Source organism: Uranotaenia lowii, chromosome 1 (genome assembly GCF_029784155.1).
Source record: "Uranotaenia lowii strain MFRU-FL chromosome 1, ASM2978415v1, whole genome shotgun sequence".
NCBI classification, from domain to species: Eukaryota; Metazoa; Arthropoda; class Insecta; order Diptera; family Culicidae; genus Uranotaenia; species Uranotaenia lowii.
Window position 1 is genome coordinate 187,768,979 of NC_073691.1, and position 15,242 is coordinate 187,784,220.

The 15,242-nt window shown below is 33.5% G+C and overlaps 1 protein-coding gene across 1 annotated transcript in view; it reads left to right on the forward strand.

Annotated features, from left to right (window-relative positions):
- Positions 1-13,953, forward strand: part of LOC129738226 (uncharacterized) — a 166,743-nt gene extending 152,790 nt beyond the window's left edge. Inside the window, exon 6 of the mRNA XM_055729416.1 lies at positions 13,829-13,953. Within this exon, the coding sequence (XP_055585391.1) occupies positions 13,829-13,953 (125 nt within the window). The remainder of the gene's footprint in view (positions 1-13,828) is intronic.
- Positions 13,954-15,242: the final 1,289 nt, after the last annotated feature.

The window sequence follows — 15,242 nt, forward strand, 5'->3', positions numbered from 1 at the left end:
AAATGGAATATATTTTCCATGAAAAAGGTTGGCAAACTATCAGCTATTAAAACGTTCCGGACCAAATACGAGATATCTCTTTATTTCGCTCGCTACGAATGTGCCACTACAAGAATCATAACTCAATATTATAAATTCAATAATGACATTAATGTCGACAAAATTGAACCCAACATTTTCGGTGACTCAGAGTTACAAAATTTTTACAATTTGGTTTAGTGGATTCTAATACATAAGGTGCCGAATTTTGCTGTTTTGGGGGTAAGATTTCTTCGCGGTCCCTCATGTGTCAAAACAAGACCTGAACCTGCATTACTTAAATTACTGGCTAAAAAATGTTTATTGAAAATGAAAATGCCGGCAATTTAGTTAAAACTTCCATACCAAATATGCTGTCTGGTATTGTTTTGGAAAACCTGGATGAAAAAATAGTAAAATTTCCACTTAACAAAAACGTAGGTACTAGGGTAACAGACCTATTTTGGACCGCTTTGGGAAGTGGCTATGCTATTTTCTGAAATAAAAAAGTACATGTTACAATTTTTAACTGCTCTGACGAAAATTCAGGCTTTTTCAATCGAAACATATCGTCGTTTGTTGCAATGTAACGAGATTTAAGCCTAAAAACTCGTTTCTTTGATCATTACTCTGGTCGGTATTTTGGACCACCAGGTTTCTATTTTGGACCACCCTTTGGACCTATTTTGGACCACCCTTAAACTGAATAAATTTGTTTTCTCTATATTTTGCTAATTTACGGCAGCGATTAATGCGCATTTATGCGAATAATTCAGTTGATCTTTTCTTATTCTTGTAGTCGAGTTTTGTTTGTTCACGTTAATTCATTTCTGGACTAACTTCTTTCAACATTTCCCCAGCTTTTATTTCGGTACCCTTGCTTGTTAAATTTTTCTCATTACACCCTTTTTTCTACAATTTCTTATGCTTCAATACACTAATTTTCGATAAGAATAGAGTAAAAACGGAAAAACTCCTCCGTTATATAGTGTATTTCAAATGTTTTGGAATTTTTTACAGCACACTGCAATCTGGACGACATTTTTTTTTCCTGCAGTGTTAGATACTGTTAGGCCAGTTGGCTTATGTTTAGGATTAGTTTTTTGAACGCAAATCTTCTTCAACCCTATTGATACATTTTGATTTACAAAACCTTAGTGGATTTGGTTTGGTTTCAGTTTTATCTTTAAAAAAAACTTTTGTTCTACGAAAAAAATTATCGTCGGAGTGAAATTTTCAACAGTTTTTTTTTAAATTGCATAACCACAGGGGCTGAATAACTAGATTTTTGTACTTTTCGCTTGTAATTTTTACACATTACATCATTTTTTTTCCTAAAGTTTTAATACAAATTAAGACAATCTCATAGCTAAAGTTGAATATATTTTTTTTGTCAAAATTGTTCTACTATTTATCAATTGAAATATTTCAACTGTTACCAAAATTTAACTCCTTTCAAATTTGCCGATTTGTTGTCGATTTTTCCCCAAACCCTCCTTTAGACGGAGTTTATATTTCAACTCTTCTACCTATCCAAGTATATTTCTTTATCGAAAATCAACTCTAAACAGTTGTTACTTTTAGAAAAAAAACAGTCAATGGAGAAATCATTGAAGCTAAAAAAAATGTTGACTTTATAAAAATTGGTGTATGCCCAGTTTTTTCATATTTTAAGGTTCTTTTGGTTGTTGCTTTTGACAACTGCTCATCAAAAAGTGTACATTAATGTGGATTGTTAGATAAACGTGGTTGAAAACATAGTGAACAAAAAGTAAGTTAAAACAATGTTTGGCTAGGTTTTATGTAGATTGAAGTGAACCCCCCCGTCTAAATGCAGGGTTGGGCTTTAGCGAGTTGATTTAATAGAATTAAGCCAATATACCGAAATTTTATTCATAATAAGCGTTTGAAATAGTGTGCATAATTCTTTTCATATCGGCATGCGTGTACTGAATAACAATGCTCAAAATGAGGATAAGATAATTAAGTATTTGAAAAAAATCCAAGTTTATGGTCGAATATAAAATGTTAAATAGATTTAAGTCTGCAGGGGAAGAATGACCTTAGACATTAAATTCTCCTTTAAATAAATAAATTAATAATAATTTATAATATTTAATATCGACGTACGATGTTTTATTTGGTTTATGAACATTTAACATATGGTTGCCATCCGTCCCGCAAAAGCGGGACATGTCCCGCTTTTTTGGAAAATGTCCCGCCATCCCGCTTTTTACTCGAAATGTCCCGCTTTTTTTTAAACTAAGTTTTCAAATAAAAAAAACAAGTTTGCCTATGTTTGATAAATTTTGCTTTATCAAAATTGCACATCACACAAATAAGATGCTTGCTTTTTCTTTGATCCCTTATTTCTTTGGAATGATCTTTTAAACTTTTCTATGCAATTCGTATTATTATTATTTCCTATTATTAAATTTCTATCCATCAAACAAGACATTGCATTTAAATTTGTAAGAAGAACTGGTTTTCAATTAAAAATATGTCATTTCCTGCAGTTTTTCTATGTCAAGCTCATTTGAGTATGTGACAGTGTCACATTGTGACACTCCTTATGATTCATTCTATTTTTCTATTTTTGAAACTGGGGGAATCACATCATGTGACAATGTAAAAAAAACATTTTCTTTATTCAAAATAACATTTATGGAGTTCAGTGTTGAAAATTGAACATTAGGACACTGAAAATAGTATCGAAAAGTGGTGCATTTCAGCACGACTAACTTTATTTTTAGTTGTTGGTTAATTAATGAATTTTCAAGAGTGCAACTCAGTGCAAAACTCGATATCTTTTAGCATTCAACGTAATTATCCAACTCAGCAACCCTCGTTGGATAAATTTATGACTCGTGTTGAAAAACCTCTTTTTGCAATTAAGTGCATAAATAACTATTTGCATGGCAAAACTTATAGCTTTTCAGTATTTAGAAAAATGTTCAAAAATATCTAATTTAGGGTAATGCTAGTGTTAGATTGCTAAAAAATGACACACTGATTTCGCACTAAATCCGATTCTGGAGAATTCATTTGATTTTTATAAATTTGAAAACTTCTTAATCTTGAAACAAAGCTGATGTGACTTTTACAGTGAAAAAAATATGCTAATAAATAAAGTGGAACTCTTTTCACAAACCAGAAATTTCAAGCTTAAGAACATTCCATAGAAAATCAGTGAATACCTACATTGTTCATATACAAAAATTGATTACTTTGCATAAAATGTAGGCCGAATTGTCTATTGAGAGCCTTATAAGTTAAGTCATGACATTCAGTCGCAAGTATGGTAATTATCAAGAAAAAATCTTGACAATTTTAAAACAAAACAAAAAACGCTTGTAATGCTGAAAATTTTTTCATCATTGGTTTAATTTTTGTTTCAATCAATGTTGTTTTAACGTCTTTGTGTCGTTCGCACTTTTTTACCAACGCAAGGACATTGAAAAGTTTAAACTTTGTTCGATGTTTACGCCTGGATTTGAAGCATAGATGGCGTTGGTTCGGAAGGCAAATGTTATATTAACTGAAATATGCCTCCATTATCGATTTATAGAACTTTAAACTTAAGTAAAAAAGCACCGCATTTTAGGAGTAGAAAAAAACACATATTCACATATGTTACAAACATTTGAAACAAACTTTTAAAATGTCCCGCTTTTTTCTCTCAAAATGTCCCGCTTTTTTTGAAAACCATCTGGCAAGCCTAATTTAACATCAAATTTAATGTCCAGGTTATGTTGAGTGGTCCAAAATAAGTCCCTAAGGAATAATGTAGGATCTATTTTTGACATGGGTCAAATTGCTATTAAAACAAGTTTTTTTTGGTTCTTCGAGCTAACAAACTAGTTTTCCAGTGTTTTATTATAGCTCTGAATATGTAAGTATTTATATAATTCATCACAGCTTTGCAGAAATCTTCTTTAAAGTTGACTCCTATTATGGCACGTCCTCCTGAAATCAGCTTTATTCGGCCCAAATGTGAAAGATCAAAACATTATTTTCATTTTTCTCTCCTTATTAGCTTAATTCAATGGAATGTTAGGTATGATTGGAACCATAAGAGCAAGTTCACTGGTTGAGATGGAGATAGAAATTTCGAAGGTTTACAACACATCACAACACATTTGCCGAACACCGGTGTTGGGAAAATCCGATATTCGAACAGTTTCGCGCTGTAAAATTTGTATCGTATAACACTTTTTGGCCGAGGGTGATAGAAAAACACGATGTTTTGCAACACCGAACCGAGTGATACAGTCGGCGTTGCAATACAGTATTCGTGCATGAAACGCTTCGGTGCTGTCATCTTTCTTATGCTCAAAACCTTAGTTGAGGGGAAAATAAAGGAAATTGACCAATTTCAGGATTTTAACATAAAGTGATATTTTCTTTTGTAAACAATTCCCTTATCACTTAAATTGATTCGAATTACAAAGAAGTTAATTAACTCTTTAAAACCTACAGCCAATTTTTGTCATGCTCTTGCCAATTGAGTGGGCTACCTCACATTTCGAGGCGCAGAGATGCCAAATAACTGGGTAAATAAATTTTGTTTGTTTGAGCGGTTTTCGGGAGTAGGAGCTTCGTTTTTTATTTGAAAATAAATTCCAAATTTTAGGTTGTGTTGCCGGAATGCACCAAATTCGGCTTCCGGTGGGTTGGATCACTGATCCCTTTGTTGAAAAAAATTGTGCCGGAACCAAACAAAATAAACAAAGTTGTTGTTTCATAGATGAGACACGCTCAGTTTAGTGAAACTTGTAAACTTATCCAATGCAAAACTCTCTCAACAACTTAGAAAAAGTTTTAAGAATGGTCATTCTAATGAAACAAAATTTGATCTCTGCTCACTGGTCAATGATTTAATCAGATCAATTTGACATTTGAGCGCTTTTTTTGTTTTTTTTTTCTTATGAACTGATTATTTTTTTAAATATTGGAATGCATTATAACTTATACAGTATTTGTAAATACACATAAATAATAAATTTTTCATATTAGCACTACAATTTCAATTTGATTTCAATTTTTAAACGATCAATTCGAAATAGCAAAAATAGTAAAAATACTGAGCAGCAAATGCACTTGGCATCGCTGGTTGCCCCCAATTTTATACCTTCGTTTTCTATCACACCGGTGGACGGCCAACTTTTTTGGTCTATTTTTCACGATACAAAAATTCCCATCTGTGCTACAGCTGTCAAAATTCCTACCACTTTTTCCCAACACCATTGGACTTGCTCTAAGAAGTAGCTTTAACTGTATCTGTTCAAAATGTTCATGATTGACGTGATTTATTAGAGATACATTGGAAAAAAGCTATAAGGAGGTCCAAAATATGTACCCGGTCCAAAATAGGTCCGTTACCCTACATATTTGCAATCCAATTATAAGTTGGATACTCACTAAAGAAGGATTTTAAGGAAAAAAAAATTTTGATATTCTTTAGTTACCAAGATATAGTGTGGCATTATTTCACGTTTAAAATTCCAAACTAGCGTCAACTTTTTTCAATTAATTTTGAAAATATGATGAAAAATAAAACTAGTTTTCAGCATTTTTTAACTAAGTAAGCTGAAGATCACTTTAAATGTGAAATCGTACGCTGAATTTAAAAATGAAATTTCAAAATAATCTCAGTAGAACAGTTTTTGAGTTAGTTTTGAGCTTCAAATGTGAAATTTTGGAAAAATAAAAAATATACTTGTACTTTTATTAAAATATCTCAGACTGCATAGCATTTACTTGAATTCTTTTATTGCATATTAAAGGCGAATAAATTTTTTATCGATTAACTGAACTTCATTCTTGCATATGATCAATAGTTTTGTTGATATTAGTGAAGTTTTTTGAGAAAAAAATTTGGTTTTAACGACAGTTTTAGACTCGAAAAGAACATATTAAAAACCTGGTTTTCTAAGTACCGTAAGTTTCAATTTAAAACAAAGATTTCAAGTAGTCACTAGCAGTGATGGTTTGAATCATTTGACTTATTTTTGAATCATTTGGTTATAACTTCTTTTGAAAACATTTTTCCATGAAATGATGTTCTAAACTTTAGTAGATACAGATCTAAGCTACAACTTTCTTGTATGTCATAAATATGTATCTTCAATGTGGTATGAATTGTAGGATTTAATCCAACCCGCTAATCCAAATGATTGTGATTACGATCATTGCTCAAAAATTTAAACTTTTCGATTTCTCATTCATAAGGCATAAGAGATACAGGTTTGTGTTGGTCACAAAAGTTGCAGCTAAGATCTAGTTCTACTAAAGTTTAGAACATCATTTCTGGGAAAAATGTTTTCAAAAGAAGTTATAAGCAAATGATTCAAAATTAAGTCAAATGATTCAAACCATCACTGGTCACTAGTCATATTTCACTAAAACGCATTTTTGAATAATTTAACGAACCGCAGTGCACTAATCTTAGATTTGGGAGAATTAAACATGAAAAACCTCAATCGCTTCTAGTTAAAATTTATCATCAACTTACCAGAAGGTCACATGCCAATTTTCAGTAAAATTTGACCATGGGTGGGGTTGCTTGAGTCTCAAGCGTGAATGGAATTTTAAGGTATTTTGCTCTAGCGAAGCAAAAAATAGTGGTTTTTATTAATAACTGTTTTCCTTATTAACTGATAGCTTTTTATGAATATTTTTCATAAAGCCTTAGTTGGAACAAATAAACCAGCCAAAGACTGCAACTTGATTGTACTAAAACCAAAACAGTTATTGCGGTTCAAAAATGTATATTGGCCGCAAATTGTCGTCTTACACGTAATGAATATATTTACGCATAACGTGTTATACGGCATTTTGCGGCCAATAAACAATCTTTGAACTGCAATTACAAGTCCAACCCAATGTCTAATGTTATAAGAACATCCAAATTTGATCACGATTTGAAAATTTTCAGTGTAGAATAAAATACCTCGCTTGCTTTTTCTGAACCCCATGGGAGGAGATGGGAACCTCGAAAAAACCACCCCCTCTCCACTCCATGTTCTTACGGCCATGCTTCAAAAAAAAAAATGACAAACAATATTCGAAAATCCTACACTGAGAAAAATGCGTTGTAAAAACTAAAATAAAAATTTCTCAAAAACGTCATCTCATTTTTTTTTCTAAAACGAATAATAATAAGGCCTGCAAGTTATCAATAAATTGCAACTTATGCATATTTAAGGGAAATAAAATTTTCTAACATAAACTTTTTTATGACTTTTTTGAAAATCATGAACACCACAAAGTGAGCTATTTTAAGGAAAAAATGTTTGGTTATGGTTTTAATGAAAAACGAAAAACTAGAAGCTGATCATAATCGTAATCCACTGAATCCGGGTATATTTAAAAATAATATAAAACATATTATCACAATACCTATATAAGGAGGGGGAACTCCGTTTGATCGACCTTTTTGAAGCGTTTGAATAAGTCTCAATAAATATTATCAGATGCTTTGAGTTCACATAAAAGTTTCATTTCTAATAATAACAATAATAATAATAATAAAAATAAACATCCAGGCTTGCGTTTATCTTTTTTAATTGCCTTACCAAATAAACTAAAAAATTTAAAGGTCATCTTCAGAATAAGAATACTTTTTAGCAGAAATTTGATGTTTATTTGAAGGTACTGCAAACTTTTTTCCCTTAAGAATGCTCACTTTGCAATGATCAGAAGAGTAGAATTTAGACCACATTATTCCCCACCACCAAAAAGAATTCATGGAATTCTTTGATGACAATTTTTCTTAATTCGACTTTAAGTTTTTGATTTGCTTTTTCTTTCAGTGTAGGATTTCCACTTACTTTTACCATCGATTATTACAATCGAAGCTCTTCGAAATCAGTACAATCCATTCAACGAAGCAGTTTTTGAATCAAGCGTTTTAAATCTACGCTGAAAAAATAAATAATATGATTTTCAAAAAAGTTGCTTGTCAAATTTTTGTTAGATTTTTTTCCCCTAAAATATGCACTAGTTGAAATGTATTGACAACTTGTAGGCTGTTATTGTCGGGCTTAGAAAACTTTCCATCAAATTCTAAGATAACATTTTTTGTGAAATTGAGTTTTAGATTTTGAAGTGCATTTTTCTCAGTGTAGGGATTTGAAATTAAAAATTCAATGTTTTTTTAAAACATCAATCATTTTCCCAAAACTCTCTCATGAACCACATTTATGTAGGAATTGTAATTTACGAGCTAAAAATGTATATAAAATTTTTGCCTAAAAAATTTGGCACTTTTCAAATAATGAGATAATTTTTGAGAAAACTAAGTATGCCAAGTTGATTTACCAGGTAAGATCTTCATGCCCACAAAGTTTCATTGAATTCTGAGAGGATCAGGCCTACTTCGTGTCGATTTGGCGTCAAATTCGTCTAATGTAGGACTGATGAATCATTCCCAAAATTTTTATTACTTCTTTGGCAGAAAAAAAACAACAAAAAACGTTTATATTCAATATTTGAGTGTTTCTACATAATTTGTATAAATCAGAAGCTGATGAGAAACGATACAATCATTTTAAATTGTCTTTAACTTTAAACAACTTCATCGGTAATAGGTCCCTATTGTTGCGAAATTTCCCTTCAACGAATGTTCGCGTTTCCAAAGCCTTCCTGCAGAAAAATCCTTCATCTTCGAATCACGTAGGGGAAAAGTTCATATAACGCCCCATGTGGCTAATACGCGCCACTCTTGTTCTGAAGAATCTGAAACATTTTAAGCCTGCAAAATATTACCAATTTGTTTTAAATGCTGTGATTGGTCATGGCAAGTATGAATTTTTCCTTAAAATGCCCCTGTGTCGTGATAATTTCACAATTTAGGTTTTTCTTCATTTCGATCTAAATTTTAAAACACTTTTAATAAGGTGTCACCAAGCAGAGAAACACGAATAAGACAATATTTTCTGACACATCGATAGAGGAGAATCTAAATTATGGTTTTATGCTAAAAAATCATACTGAACTCGCTAAGGTATGCTTTTCATGGGTATGTTCTATCACGGCCCATGCGCTCTTTATAACGCGCCAATCGTAGTAGGCTGAAAATAGCATTGATTTTTCAAAAAGGCCAATTTTCATTGAAAATGAACAAAAAGTCTAAAACCATATTTTGAGCGTTAATTCAGCCCAAAAAACCTATTTTTCATTTTTTGTTAAATTTCTATTAGTCCATTTTGATTTTCTTTTCAGTCAAAGTGTCTGTAAGTATTGGTGTGTTTTCGGTCTTCGGCTGCTCTCGGGTGTGTTCGGCTGCTAGGCGCGTATTGAATACACAGCGGCGCGTATTCGCAACACAGTTTTGTTTTGTGGCTTTGAACATGGTTTTTAAAAATCGTGTTTTTGAAGAAACTATGGTAATTTGAGTGATGAAAAATCATAGGAATTTGTAGGAAACACTTTTCTTCAACGATTACACCCATTTTTAACACAATTTGTACGTGGAATACATAGAAAATCAGCGATTCGCTTAGGTGGCGCATAATAGGGCATGTTCCCCTAAGTCGGAAAATAAATCTTCCTGCCAGTATTTGATCAATGCTTCAGTCAGCTCGAGCCACCATCGATCGAAGATGAGGCAGCAGCTCGGTGGTAATAAAAGGAAGCACCCTGAACTGAAGCTAGGGGAACATGCCCTATTATGCGCCACCTAAGCGAATCGCTGATTTTCTATGTATTCCACGTACAAATTGTGTTAAAAATCGGTGTAATCGTTGAAGAAAAGTGTTTTCTACAAATGCCTATGATTTTTTATTACTCAAATTGCTATAGTTTCTTCAAAAACTTGAATTTTAAAAACCATATTCAAAGCCACAGAACAAAACTGTGTTGCAAATATGCGCCGCTGTGTATTCAATACGCGCCTAGCAGCCGAACACACCCGAAAGCAGCCGAAGACCGAAAACACACCAATACTTACAGACACTTTGACTGAAAAGAAATTCAAAATGGACTAATCAAAATTTAAAAAAAATGAAAAGTAGATTTTTTGGGCTGAATTAACGCTTAAAATATGGTTTTTAATTTTTTGTTCATTTTTAATGAAAATTGGCCTTTTTGAAAAATTATTTCTATTTTCAGCCTACTACGATTGGCGCGTTATAACGAGCGCAAGGGCCGTGATAGAACATACCCATAAAAAGCACACCTTAGCGAGTTCAGTATGATTTTTTTGCATAAAATCATACTTTAGATTCTCCTCTATCGATGTGTCAGAAAATATTGTCTTATTCTTTTTTCTCTGCTTGGTGACACCTTATTGAAAGTGTTTTAAAATTTAGATCGAAATGAAAAAAAACCTCAATTGTGAAGTTATCACGACACAGGGGCATTTTAAGGAAAAATTCATACTTGCCATGACCAATCACAGCATTTAGAACAAATTGGTAATATTTTGCAGGCTTAAAATGTTTCAGATTCTTCAAAACAAAGGTGGCGCGTATTAGCCACATGGGGCATTATATGAACTTTTCCCCTACCGTTCGATGCTGGATCCGAATCTTACAATAATGGCAGCTCCAGGTACGAGTTGGAAAATTGTCACGTACCATCGTCGAAAAGTATATATCTTTCATTGCTTGATGTCATTCTTCGGGCTGAGGGGGACAAACGCTAGGTGTGGATCCTAGCGTCAGAAATGAAAAGGAAATTAATTGCAAAAGTCCCTTTTCCCTTGCTCCTCCTGGGCCCGTGGACCTTCAAGCAGTTTCCTCCAGTCGTTTTCGGAAAAGAAGATTACACAAAATACCCTCCCAAAAACGTCTTCCAATGGTCGAACTTCCTACACGTGGATGTGGTTGGGAAGGGAAGTTGGCAAATCAGGACATTCAGCTTTCTTCTACACATTTAGCAATGCAATGCATTCGGTAGGACTGTAGGGGTGTCACCATATCGACGACGAAGCAAGGCCAAAAATAATATGAAAGAAAGCTACGTGACAACTTTGTTTGATTGACTGAATTGGATTTGGGGAATCCCATTGGTCAGGTAGCAATGTAACTTGCCCGACGACGACGCCCAGCAATTGATTCAAGTCGAAGACCACATTGATCAATGGAAATGTATGTATGTAGCTAGGGAGGAAGAAGTCCACCGTTCAGCATCAGCTGTCTCAAACACTGCCCGAGACAATTTTCTTGGTACCTACCGAGAGGACGATGATTGCTTGGCAGAGGAAACCCGAGCAAAAAATAAGAGGTGACAGTTACTGGTTTGTCACAAAACTTGTAATTAAATACATTGTCTCGGCTTACGTTCTTGCAAACATTTTGGTTCTACATATCTCAATAAACAATTTTCCATTGAGCAGATTGTTGTTCACTTTTCCAATAATCAAAAATCGATTTTAAATTGAGCTATTTTTACGAACATTTATTGCAAATTTGTTTCGGACTAGAAACTTTAAGAAACGTTCAGAGAGAGCTGTTTTCCCGGGGTTTCCAAATCGTCGACTCCGAGTCCCCAATCGGGCTTCCATTCAGGTGATCGATGGTGCGATAATAATCCGTAATTGAAAGCCGGACATCTGCTCTATTTGGCAACGACGGCGCCCAGCATACACAACAAATACATTTCAGCTCACGTAAAGGTGTAGACGGAATGGAACCGGGAGCGAGGAAATTCTACCTTTCACTATTTCGTTGGTGATGTGAATGATTTTGGGGAAAGACGAGGACGAGACGACCAGTAGTAAACAAACAACCTTCTCCCTGATTTTGGGGTTCGAAGGGAACCGAGAAGCTTACACAGGAAAGTGTGATTTGCGAGAATAGGGGACCTTTATATGAATCCCTGTCGCCATTTTCCCTTGGACTTCAGATAGGTTAGCGAATGAGACCTCATGCTGTGAGACATTTTATTAAGCGTGTAAGTTGGTATGTGAGGTATGAATCCGACAAAAATCAGCAAAAATTATGTTGACTGGATTTCGTTGAACTCAACCACGGGAACAAAGAACGGATTCAACTGAATTTGATTATCTCTGATGATGTTTTGTGCGAAATGTACAAATAAAATGCAAGCCTCGGGAAACCACGACTTCAAACGAGTACAAGGACAAAATCTATAAACAATTGAAAAGTTGTCAAAATTTTCAAAATTGTCAAAATTGTCAAAATTGTCAAAACTGTCAAAATTGACAAAATTGTCAAAATTGTCAAAATTGTCAAAATTGTCAAAATTGTCAAAATTGTCAAAATTGTCAAAATTGTCAAAATTGTCAAAATTGTCAAAATTGTCAAAATTGTCAAAATTGTCAAAATTGTCAAAATTGTCAAAATTGTCAAAATTGTCAAAATTGTCAAAATTGTCAAAATTGTCAAAAATGTCAAAATTGTCAAAATTTTCAAAATTTTCAAAATTGTCAAAATTGTCAAAATTGGCAAAATTGTCAAAATTGTCAAAATTGTCAAAATTGTCAAAATTTTCAAAATTGTCAAAATTGTAAAAGTTGTCAAAATTGTCAAAATTGCCAAATAGAAACAAAAAAAAATTGATGCCATATATTGCACAAGTGCAATGATATTCTTAATTTGTAAGACTGCTTCAAACAAACAGTTTTGTTGATTTGTCGTGTTGAAACTTAAGAAATAGATTTCCTGAACAGAACTATTCTTTTCCGATAAAATTGAATTGTTGCCTATTGCCATTGCCTATTTATCAAATTTTTGGAATTCCTCTAGAAAAAAATCTTCAACTGAATCGTCTAGTCAGAAATATTCAGCCGGAAAGTCCATAAGGTTAAGCCAATTCAAGCGATAGGACAAGGCTACTGACTGAGTGCCAGGATTTATCCCAATAACGACATTCCAGGAGATTGAAAACTGGATTCGTTTTCTCTTCGTTTCGATGAAATAACTAGAAAAACCAAAAAAAAAAAAAAAACAAGAAATATCTCGAAACCCAGAGGTGATCCGGAGGTCCCAATATAAGCAGGGCTTTTCTATTTGTTTTATTTTCTTTTCCTATCAGCCGTACTTCCAATCATGGCCAAGTTTTTCTTCCACACTTTCTGGTCCAGACCAGAAAGTCCAACATTGCAAATCTACTGCACAAGCTTTCGACTCTAGCTAGGATTGTTTCGAGTTGGTCTTCGTTTTGCTATCCAATGCATGGCAATGAAATTTATGAAGCATTAAATGGATTTCTTTGCTTTTGGGAGTGTTTTTCTTCAGGCTCTTCGAGACCAGCTTCAGTTTCATTTGAATTTAGATGAACAACAAACTTCGGACGGTCGATCCGATGGAATGGGATGAAGGTATGGATTTTCTATTCCTTTTTGAGCGACAGATTTTGCTAGATTACATGTGTTCTCCAGGACCTTATGCTTATTTATGTTTCGTCGGAGCTATTCAAGAGCTCGAGAATTTATTCACATGCCTTACAGAGATATAAATTCTAATATTTGCAGTTTCGGAACGATTTTCAATTTTCCATTGGAAAGCTTTATCCAATCAGTGGAAACTTTCCTATCCGAATAGGTACCATTGCGATTGGCAGTAACTTTTAAATTTGACCAGAATAAAACACACAGCGAAAAAAAAAGATTGACGCACGTGGTGGCGATAAATAAAACGAGAGAAATTCAATAAAATCATCAACCCAATTACGGCGATTGCTGGTGCGTTAAATAAAATTTACTGTTTTTTCACTCCACAAACCTTGCTGACGTTAGCAACTTTCTATAGGAGCTTTTTTTTTATTTCTGTCAATCCGCCATTGGCTTTCTTCCCTTTTAACTGTTTTTTAGTCTTGTTACCATTATTGTTTATCATTACAGTGAGCGGCATCGAAGGGCCCAGGGAACTGATGGAAAATGGCGACGGCAATCAAACTTTTACGAACACCAACATCGCCCGGCCAGCGAAAGTGGTCACGTCTCGTTGCCGCAATTATGTGCCATGATTGGGACGATGCGGGCTTTTGCTCGATAGATGAAATGGGAAGGATGATCTCTGTTGCGTCGTTGACAATTGTTTTTTTTTATTTTTTGATAAATTTTATCTTTCATCACAAGTAATGAAGAAGGTAGAATCTTTGTTTATAAAAAAACGACCACCTTTCAGCAAAATACTCATAGCGGATTGAAGTTCAAACACTTTGTTCTGAATTTGAATTTTAACCTAGGTTGTCGAAAAACAGAAAAATCTTTGATTCAACGCTTTGATTAAATTTTCCTAAGAACAAGTTCACTCGTGTTGGAAAAAAGTGGTAGAAATTTTGACACTTGTAGCACATTTTGAAAACTTTACCATGCAAAAACATTTTCAAGATCTGCAGCTTTCAACTATCACACACTGCTGAAATGGAAACAATGTCGTAAAAAATTCAAAGCCCGAAGATCTTGAAAACTTTTTTGCATGGTAAAATTTTCGAAATGTCCTACAAGGGTCAAAATTCCTACAACTTTTTCCCAACACGAGTGAACTTGCTCTATCACAGTCTGCGATACAAATTTTATTTTTTGTCAGTTTTTTCGATTATTCCTCATTTCTACATTTGGACCGCAGAAAATTTCAAATAATTTGTTTTGAAGTAAAAATGGGCCTTGAGTCTAAGAGCATAAGATTGCCAAAAAAATATGTGCTTTAGATAAAATTTATTTTCCTAATCGGTGAGTTTAAGTCAACATTCTGTGACAAAGTAATGTTATTTTAAGCTGAATTTCAGTAAACAGTAAGATTCGGTTATACTATAAATATTTTTTCAGAAATGTGAACCTGTACGTGGGTACATTATTAAGTATGTTCAAAATGAAAACAAAATAGATTCAAACATGTTACTCTTTATCCTTAACGTAAACCTTAACTGACAGCAAGGCCGGATTAAGGGAGGGCAATAGGGGCAAAGTTTTAATATTTCTTTGATCTCACGACTTCAATTTCTACAAATCTATGAAAAGAAATGAAATCTAGAAACTAGGCCCCGTGGAATAATATCTAGAATAATTTTTCTCTTAAATAAGTTTAGGGGATCCCTAGAGTAAGCAGTATGTAAAGGAGTTCTCCCGCATTTTGCGGGCTGAGAATATCAAAATCTTTTTGTTTAATTTCAAAATGTTCAATCTAAAATCTGGACAAAAATAATGTGAACCGAACGATTTAAAATAAAACGAAAAAATAAAATGAGGAAAATTATCACAAATTTAACTTTTCTTTTATCGAATTATGTCAGTCAGGATATTCAGTACAGAA